We start from the raw sequence: 10000 nt of genomic DNA, 5'->3' as shown, positions 1-10000 counted from the left end.
CCAGCCAGGCACAGTTGACCCAGATAGAGGGAGAAAGAGAGGGGGAGAGAGGCAGAGAGAGAGGTGGAGAGAGAGAGAGGGGGGTGAGAGCGACAGAGAGAGGTAGAGAGAGAGACAGAGAGAGGTGGAGAGAGAGAGAGGGGGAGAGAGAAGAGAGAGAGAGAGAGGGGGAGAGAGAAGAGAGAGAGAGAGACAAACAGACAGACAGACAGACAGAGAGAGGGGGGTGAGAGAGACAGAGAGAGGTGGAGAGAGGTGGAGAGAGAGAGAGGGGGAGACAGAGAGAGAGAGAGAGAGAGGGAGGGAGAGGGGGAGAGAGAGAGGGAGAGAGGAGAGAGAGGGAGAGAGAGACAGAGAGAGAGAGAGAGCAAGCTAGGACACGGTGTCTTTAACAAGTTAGCCAACACATGGCGTCGCCCCAGCCTCCCGCCTGCTGCTAGTGGGAGGCTGGGGCGGCCCGTGGACAGTGTCCTTGCACTGTTTTCCCACAGTTTTGTTAACGATAGTGAGGGCAGGTGTTCGGCAGGCGGGAGCGAAGGAAACTGTCTACTGGTGTTGCTCCCGTTAGCTAGCAAGGAGGACTCTGGGATGACCAGAAGAGTCATGAAGGTGCTGGGAGGGGGGGTTCGTGAGGGGTGTGGTCCTACCTCCTTCTGCGGTGTGTAGTGTGGCCCAGTGTGTCCAATCTGACACCCCCTGGGTGGTGTGACAGGCAAGCCTCACTGCGTAGCCACTATTCGGCTCCAGATCCCTGATCAGGTGGCTGGCGGGTGGGATGTGCACATTCTGGTTGTGGAGCATGTGATCCACCCCCCCGACACCGACGTCCTCTCCTGAACGCTTGACCTGACGAGGGGATGACGATGTTTCAATTACATTATAACAAAATAATAATCTAAGAGTCCTCTCCTGAACGCTTAGTCCAGGACATAGAGAGATAGTCTGGTAGGTTGGTGAGGTTGGGATTTTACAACGTTGCTACGACTACAGAACTACGTAACAGCTTGTGTTTGATGAAGTCTAATATGAGACCTCTATGCATCTCGAATGTAAAACAGAACTCATTTTATCCATTCGGCTAAATAACATATAAGATAGGATAGATACAGTTTCTGGCCCAAAGAATGCAGTTTCCCTCATCAGTATAGTCTAGGTGGTCAGTTTCCCTCATCAGTATAGTCTAGGTGGTCAGTTTCCTCATCAGTATAGTCTAGGTGGTCAGTTTCCCTCATCAGTATAGTCTAGGTGGTCAGTTTCCCTCATCAGTATAGTATAGGTGGTCAGTTTCCCTCATCAGTATAGTCTAGGTGGTCAGTTTCCCTCATCAGTATAGTCTAGGTGGTCAGTTTCCCTCATCAGTATAGTCTAGGTGGTCAGTTTCCCTCATCAGTATAGTATAGGTGGTCAGTTTCCCTCATCAGTATAGTATAGGTGGTCCGTTTCCCTCATCGGTATAGTCTAGGTGGTCAGTTTCCCTCATCAGTATAGTCTAGGTGGTCAGTTTCCATCATAACACCATCTTTCACCACGACCCCTAACCCCATCTTTCACTACGACCCCTAACCCCATCTTTCACCACGACCCCTAACCCCATCTTTCACCACGACCCCTAACTCCATCTTTCACCACGACCCCTAACCCCATCTTTCACCACGACCCCTAACCCCATCTTTCACCACGACCCCTAACCCCATCTTTCACCACGACCCCTAACCCTATCTTTCACCACGACCCCTAACCCCATCTTTCACCACGACCCCTAACACCATCGTTCACCACGACCCCTAACTCCATCTTTCACCACGACCCCTAACTCCATCTTTCACCACGACCCCTAACCCCATCTTTCACCATGACCCCTAACCCCATCTTTCACCATGACCCCTAACCCCATCTTTCACCACGACCCCTAACCCCATCTTTCACCACGACCCCTAACCCCATCGTTCACCACGACCCCTAACACCATCTTTCACCACGACCCCTAACCCCATCTTTCACCACAACCCCTAACCCTATCGTTCACCACGACCCCTAACCCCATATTTCACCACGACCCCTAACCCCATATTTCACCACGACCCCTAACCCCATCTTTCACCACGACCCCTAACCCCATCTTTCACCACGACCCCTAACCCCATCGTTCACCACAACCCCTAACCCCATCTTTCACCACGACCCCTAACCCCATCTTTCACTACGACCCCTAACCCCATCTTTCACCACGACCCCTAACCCCATCTTTCACGACCCCTAACCCCATCTTTCCCTAACCCCATCTTTCACCACGACCCCTAACCCCATCTTTCACCACGACCCCTAACCCCATCTTTCACCACGACCCCTAACCCCATCTTTCACCACGACCCCTAACCCCATCTTTCACCACGACCCCTAACCCCATCTTTCACCACGACCCCTAACCCCATCTTTCACCATGACCCCTAACCCCATCGTTCACCACGACCCCTAACCCCATATTTCACCACGACCCCTAACCCCATATTTCACCACGACCCCTAACCCCATCTTTCACCACGACCCCTAACCCCATCTTTCACCACGACCCCTAACCCCATCGTTCACCACAACCCCTAACCCCATCTTTCACCACGACCCCTAACCCCATCTTTCACCACGACCCCTAACCCCATCTTTCACCACGGCCCCTAACCCCATCTTTCACCACGACCCCTAACCCCATCTTTCACCACGACCCCTAACCCCATCTTTCACCACGACCCCTAACCCCATCTTTCACCACGACCCCTAACCCCATCTTTCACCACGACCCCTAACCCCATCTTTCACCACGACCCCTAACCCCATCGTTCACCACGACCCCTAACCCCATCTTTCACCACGACCCCTAACCCCATCTTTCACTACGACCCCTAACCCCATCTTTCACCACGACCCCTAACCCCATCTTTCACCACGACCCCTAACCCCATCTTTCACCACGACCCCTAACCCCATCTTTCATCACGACCCCTAACCCCATCTTTCACCACAACCCCTAACTCCATCTTTCACCACGACCCCTAACCCCATCTTTCACCACGACCCCTAACCCCATCTTTCACCACAACCCCTAACTCCATCTTTCACCACGACCCCTAACCCCATCTTTCACCACGACCCCTAACACCATCTTTCACCACGACCCCTAACCCAGACAGTGAGGTGCCATATCATCAGTTTAATGCTGACTGGTCTGGTTCAACATCACAGAGAGAACATTATAACATGCTGCCTCGACACACAGCTACTCTAGTAAACACTTTTAACACGGGACCACACAGCAGGAGATGAGAGAAGAGAGCACTGTCATTAAGATCTACATCCCAGTCTGGACTATTGTTGTGGTGTGGTGTTGTTTTGGGGTTGGGGTGGTGTTGTGTTGGGGTGGTGTTGTGTTGTGTTGGGTTGGTGTTGTTTTGTGGTTGGGGTGGTGTTGTTTTGTGGTTGGGGTGGTGTTGTGTTGGGGTGGTGTTGAGTTGTGTTGTGTTGGGGTGGTGTTGTGTTGTGTTGGGGTGGTGTTGTTTTGGGGTTGGGGTGGTGTTGTGTTGGGGTGGTGTTGTTTTGGGGTTGGGGTGGTGTTGTGTTGGGGTGGTGTTGTGTTGTGTTGGGGTGGTGTTGTTTTGGTGTTGGGGTGGTGTTGTGTTGTGTTGGGGTGGTGTTGTTTTGGGGTTGGGGTGGTGTTGTGTTGGGGTGGTGTTGTGTTGTGTTGTGTTGTGTTGGGGTGGTGTTGTTTTGTGGTTGGGGTGGTGTTGTGTTGGGGTGGTGTTGTGTTGGGGTGGTGTTGGGGTGGTGTTGTGTTGGGGTGGTGTTGTTTTGTGGTGGTGTTATGTTGTGGTGGTGTTATGTTGTTTTGTGGTGGTGTTATGTTGTGGTGTTGTTTTGGGGTTGGGGTGGTGTTGTTTTGGGGTTGGGGTGGTGTTGTGTTGGGGTGATGTTGTGTTGGGGTAGTGTTGTTTTGTGGCGGTGTTATGTTGTGTTGGGGTGGTGTTGTTTTGGTGTTGGGATGGTGTTGTTTTGTGGTGGTGTTATGTTGTGGTGTTGTTTTGGCGTTGGGTGGTGTTGTGTTGGGGTGGTGTGTTGTTGTGTGTTGTTGTGGTATGTTGTGTGTTGTGGTGGCGTTTTGGTGTTGTGTGTTGTGTTGTGGTGTGTTTAGGTGGTGTTGTTGTAGTATGTTGTGTTGTGTTGTGTTGGGGTGGTGTTGTGGTGTATTTGGGTTGTGTTGTGGTGTGTTTGGGTAGTGTTGTGCTGTGGTGGCGTTTTGGTGTGTGGTGTGTTGTGTTGTGGTGCGTTGTGGTGTTGTGGTGTTGTGGTGTGTTGTGGTGTGGTGCTCACTACAGCAGAAAGCTACTGGTGGTAGAGAGGCTGAAGGCTACAGGGTGGGACTGGAGGTAGAGAGGATGAAGGCTACAGGGTGGGACTGGAGGTAGAGAGGCTGAAGGCTACAGGGTGGGACTGGAACTCAACATCACTGAGTCACTGAGAGTGGAACTCAACAACACAGAGTCACTGAGAGTGGAACTCAACAACAGAGTCACTGAGAGTGGAACTCAACAACACAGAGTCACTGAGAGTGGAACTCAACAACACAGAGTCACTGAGAGTGGAACTCAACAACACTGAGTGGAACTTAACAACACTGAGTCACTGAGAGTGGAACTCAACAACACAGAGTCACTGAGAGTGGAACTCAACAACACTGAGTCCCTGAGAGTGGAACTCAACAACACTGAGTGGAACTCAACAACACTGAGTCACTGAGAGTGGAACTCAACAACACTGAGTCACTGAGAGTGGAACTCAACAACACAGAGTCACTGAGAGTGGAACTTAACAACACTGAGTCTCTGAGAGTGGAACTCAACAACACAGAGTCACTGAGAGTGGAACTCAACAACACTGAGTCACTGAGAGTGGAACTCAACAACACAGAGTCACTGAGAGTGGAACTCAACAACACAGAGTCACTGAGAGTGGAACTCAACAACACTGAGTCACTGAGAGTGGAACTCAACAACACAGAGTCACTGAGAGTGGAACTCAACAACAGAGTCACTGAGAGTGGAACTCAACAACACTGAGTGGAACTCAACAACACTGAGTCACTGAGAGTGGAACTCAACAACACAGAGTCACTGAGAGTGGAACTCAACAACAGAGTCACTGAGAGTGGAACTCAACAACACTGAGTGGAACTCAACAACACTGAGTCACTGAGAGTGGAACTCAAAAACACAGAGTCACTGAGAGTGGAACTCAACAACACTGAGTCCCTGAGAGTGGAACTCAATAACACTGAGTGGAACTCAACAACACTGAGTCACTGAGAGTGGAACTCAACAACACTGAGTCACTGAGAGTGGAACTCAACAACACTGAGTCCCTGAGAGTGGAACTCAACAACACTGAGTCACTGAGAGTGGAACTCAACAACACTGAGTCCCTGAGAGTGGAACTCAACAACACTGAGTCACTGAGAGTGGAACTCAACAACACAGAGTCACTGAGAGTGGAACTCAACAACACTGAGTCACTGAGAGTGGAACTCAACAACAATGAGTCACTGAGAGTGGAACTCAACAACACAGAGTCACTGAGAGTGGAACTCAACAACACTGAGTCCCTGAGAGTGGAACTCAACAACACTGAGTGGAACTCAACAACACTGAGTCACTGAGAGTGGAACTCAACAACACAGAGTCACTGAGAGTGGAACTCAACAACAGAGTCACTGAGAGTGGAACTCAACAACACTGAGTGGAACTCAACAACACTGAGTCACTGAGAGTGGAACTCAACAACACAGAGTCACTGAGAGTGGAACTCAACAACACTGAGTCCCTGAGAGTGGAACTCAATAACACTGAGTGGAACTCAACAACACTGAGTCACTGAGAGTGGAACTCAACAACACTGAGTCACTGAGAGTGGAACTCAACAACACAGAGTCACTGAGAGTGGAACTCAACAACACTGAGTCCCTGAGAGTGGAACTCAACAACACTGAGTCCCTGAGAGTGGAACTCAACAACACTGAGTCACTGAGAGTGGAACTCAACAACACTGAGTCACTGGGAGTGGAACTCAACAACACAGAGTCACTGAGAGTGGAACTCAACAACACTGAGTCACTGAGAGTGGAACTCAACAACACAGAGTCACTGAGAGTGGAACTCAACAACACTGAGTCACTGAGAGTGGAACTCAACAACACAGAGTCACTGAGAGTGGAACTCAACAACACTGAGTCCCTGAGAGTGGAACTCAATAACACTGAGTGGAACTCAACAACACTAAGTCACTGAGAGTGGAACTCAACAACACTGAGTCACTGAGAGTGGAACTCAACAACACTGAGTCCCTGAGAGTGGAACTCAACAACACTGAGTCACTGAGAGTGGAACTCAACAACACAGAGTCACTGAGAGTGGAACTCAACAACACTGAGTCACTGAGAGTGGAACTCAACAACACTGAGTCACTGAGAGTGGAACTCAACAACACAGAGTCACTGAGAGTGGAACTCAACAACACTGAGTCCCTGAGAGTGGAACTCAACAACACTGAGTCACTGAGAGTGGAACTTAACAACACTGAGTCACTGAGAGTGGAACTCAACAACACAGAGTCACTGAGAGTGGAACTCAACAACACAGAGTCACTGAGAGTGGAACTCAACAACACAGAGTCACTGAGAGTGGAACTCAACAACACAGAGTCACTGAGAGTGGAACTCAACAACACAGAGTCACTGAGAGTGGAACTCAACAACACAGAGTCACTGAGAGTGGAACTCAACAACAGAGTCACTGAGAGTGGAACTCAACAACACTGAGTGGAACTCAACAACACTGAGTGGAACTCAACAACACTGTGTCACTGAGAGTGGAACTCAACAACACTGAGTGGAACTCAACAACACAGAGTCACTGAGAGTGGAACTCAACAACAGAGTCACTGAGAGTGGAACTCAACAACAGAGTCACTGAGAGTGGAACTCAACAACACTGAGTGGAACTCAACAACACTGAGTCACTGAGAGTGGAACTCAACAACACAGAGTCCCTGAGAGTGGAACTCAACAACACAGAGTCCCTGAGAGTGGAACTCAACAACACAGAGTCACTGAGAGTGGAACTCAACAACACTGAGTCACTGAGAGTGGAATTCAACAACACTGAGTCACTGAGAGTGGAACTCAACAACACTGAGTCCCTGAGAGTGGAACTTAACAACACTGAGTCACTGAGAGTGGAACTCAACAACACTGAGTCACTGAGAGTGGAACTCAACAACACTGAGTCCCTGAGAGTGGAACTCAACAACACAGAGTCACTGAGAGTGGAACTTAACAACACTGAGTCACTGCGAGTGGAACTCAACAACAGAGTCACTGAGAGTGGAACTCAACAACAGTCCCTGAGAGTGGAACTCAACAACACAGAGTCACTGAGAGTGGAACTTAACAACAGAGTCACTGAGAGTGGAACTCAACAACACTGAGTCACTGAGAGTGGAACTTAACAACAGAGTCACTGAGAGTGGAACTCAACAACACTGAGTCACTGAGAGTGGAACTCAACAACACTGAGTGGAACTCAACAACACAGAGTCACTGAGAGTGGAACTCAACAACACTGAGTCCCTGAGAGTGGAACTCAACAACACAGAGTCACTGAGAATGGAACTCAACAACACAGAGTCACTGAGAGTGGAACTCAACAACACAGAGTCACTGAGAGTGAAACTCAACAACACAGAGTCACTGAGAGTGGAACTCAACAACACTGAGTGGAACTCAACAACACAGAGTCACTGAGAGTGGAACTCAACAACACAGAGTCACTGAGAGTGGAACTCAACAACAGAGTCACTGAGAGTGGAACTCAACAACACTGAGTGGAACTCAACAACACTGAGTGGAACTCAACAACACTGAGTCACTGAGAGTGGAACTCAACAACACTGAGTGGAACTCAACAACACAGAGTCACTGAGAGTGGAACTCAACAACAGAGTCACTGAGAGTGGAACTCAACAACACTGAGTCACTGAGAGTGGAACTCAACAACACAGAGTCACTGAGAGTGGAACTCAACAACACTGAGTCACTGAGAGTGGAACTCAACAACAGAGTCCCTGAGAGTGGAACTCAACAACACTGAGTCACTGAGAGTGGAACTCAACAACACTGAGTCACTGAGAGTGGAATTCAACAACACTGAGTCACTGAGAGTGGAACTCAACAACACTGAGTCCCTGAGAGTGGAACTTAACAACACTGAGTCACTGAGAGTGGAACTCAACAGCACTGAGTCCCTGAGAGTGGAACTCAACAACACTGAGTGGAACTCAACAACACTGAGTCACTGACAACACTGAGTCACTGAGAGTGTAACTCAACAACACAGAGTCCCTGAGAGTGGAACTCAACAACACAGAGTCACTGAGAGTGGAACTCAACAACACTGAGTCACTGAGAGTGGAACTTAACAACACTGAGTCACTGAGAGTGGAACTCAACAACACTGAGTCCCTGAGAGTGGAACTCAACAACACAGAGTCACTGAGAGTGGAACTTAACAACAGAGTCACTGAGAGTGGAACTCAACAACACTGAGTCACTGAGAGTGGAACTTAACAACAGAGTCACTGAGAGTGGAACTCAACAACACTGAGTCACTGAGAGTGGAACTCAACAACACTGAGTGGAACTCAACAACACAGAGTCACTGAGAGTGGAACTCAACAACACTGATTCCCTGAGAGGGGAACTCAACAACACAGAGTCACTGAGAGTGGAACTCAACAACACTGAGTCCCTGAGAGTGGAACTCAACAACACAGAGTCACTGAGAATGGAACTCAACAACACTGAGTCTCTGAGAGTGGAACTCAACAACACAGAGTCACTGAGAGTGGAACTCAACAACAGAGTCACTGAGAGTGGAACTTAACAACACTGAGTCACTGAGAGTGGAACTCAACAACACTGAGTCACTGAGAGTGGAACTCAACAACACAGAGTCACTGAGAGTGGAACTCAACAACACAGAGTCACTGAGAGTGGAACTCAACAACACAGAGTCACTGAGAGTGGAACTCAACAACACAGAGTCACTGAGAGTGGAACTCAACAACACAGAGTCACTGAGAGTGGAACTCAACAACAGAGTCACTGAGAGTGGAACTCAACAACACTGAGTGGAACTCAACAACACTGAGTGGAACTCAACAACACTGTGTCACTGAGAGTGGAACTCAACAACACTGAGTGGAACTCAACAACACAGAGTCACTGAGAGTGGAACTCAACAACAGAGTCACTGAGAGTGGAACTCAACAACAGAGTCACTGAGAGTGGAACTCAACAACACTGAGTGGAACTCAACAACACTGAGTCACTGAGAGTGGAACTCAACAACACAGAGTCCCTGAGAGTGGAACTCAACAACACAGAGTCCCTGAGAGTGGAACTCAACAACACAGAGTCACTGAGAGTGGAACTAAACAACACTGAGTCACTGAGAGTGGAATTCAACAACACTGAGTCACAGAGAGTGGAACTCAACAACACTGAGTCCCTGAGAGTGGAACTTAACAACACTGAGTCACTGAGAGTGGAACTCAACAACACTGAGTCACTGAGAGTGGAACTCAACAACACTGAGTCCCTGAGAGTGGAACTCAACAACACAGAGTCACTGAGAGTGGAACTTAACAACACTGAGTCACTGCGAGTGGAACTCAACAACAGAGTCACTGAGAGTGGAACTCAACAACAGTCCATGAGAGTGGAACTCAACAACACAGAGTCACTGAGAGTGGAACTTAACAACAGAGTCACTGAGAGTGGAACTCAACAACACTGAGTCACTGAGAGTGGAACTTAACAACAGAGTCACTGAGAGTGGAACTCAACAACACTGAGTCACTGAGAGTGGAACTCAACAACACTGAGTGGAACTCAACAACA

General features: G+C 49.0%; 1 protein-coding gene across 1 annotated transcript in view; it reads right to left on the bottom strand.

The window, feature by feature from the left end:
* The window catches only part of LOC124006491 (tyrosine-protein kinase receptor UFO), a 99114-nt gene that overhangs the window by 48834 nt on the left and 40280 nt on the right, over positions 1 to 10000 (bottom strand). The window contains exon 6 of the mRNA XM_046316542.1: positions 648 to 846. Coding sequence (XP_046172498.1) covers positions 648 to 846 — 199 coding nt within the window. The remainder of the gene's footprint in view (positions 1 to 647; positions 847 to 10000) is intronic.

The sequence above is a fragment of the Oncorhynchus gorbuscha genome, linkage group LG19, assembly GCF_021184085.1.
Source record: "Oncorhynchus gorbuscha isolate QuinsamMale2020 ecotype Even-year linkage group LG19, OgorEven_v1.0, whole genome shotgun sequence".
In the NCBI taxonomy this organism is placed as follows: domain Eukaryota; kingdom Metazoa; phylum Chordata; class Actinopteri; order Salmoniformes; family Salmonidae; genus Oncorhynchus; species Oncorhynchus gorbuscha.
The sequence above is the reverse complement of the archived record's forward strand: the minus strand, read 5'-3'. Positions and strand labels throughout refer to the sequence as shown.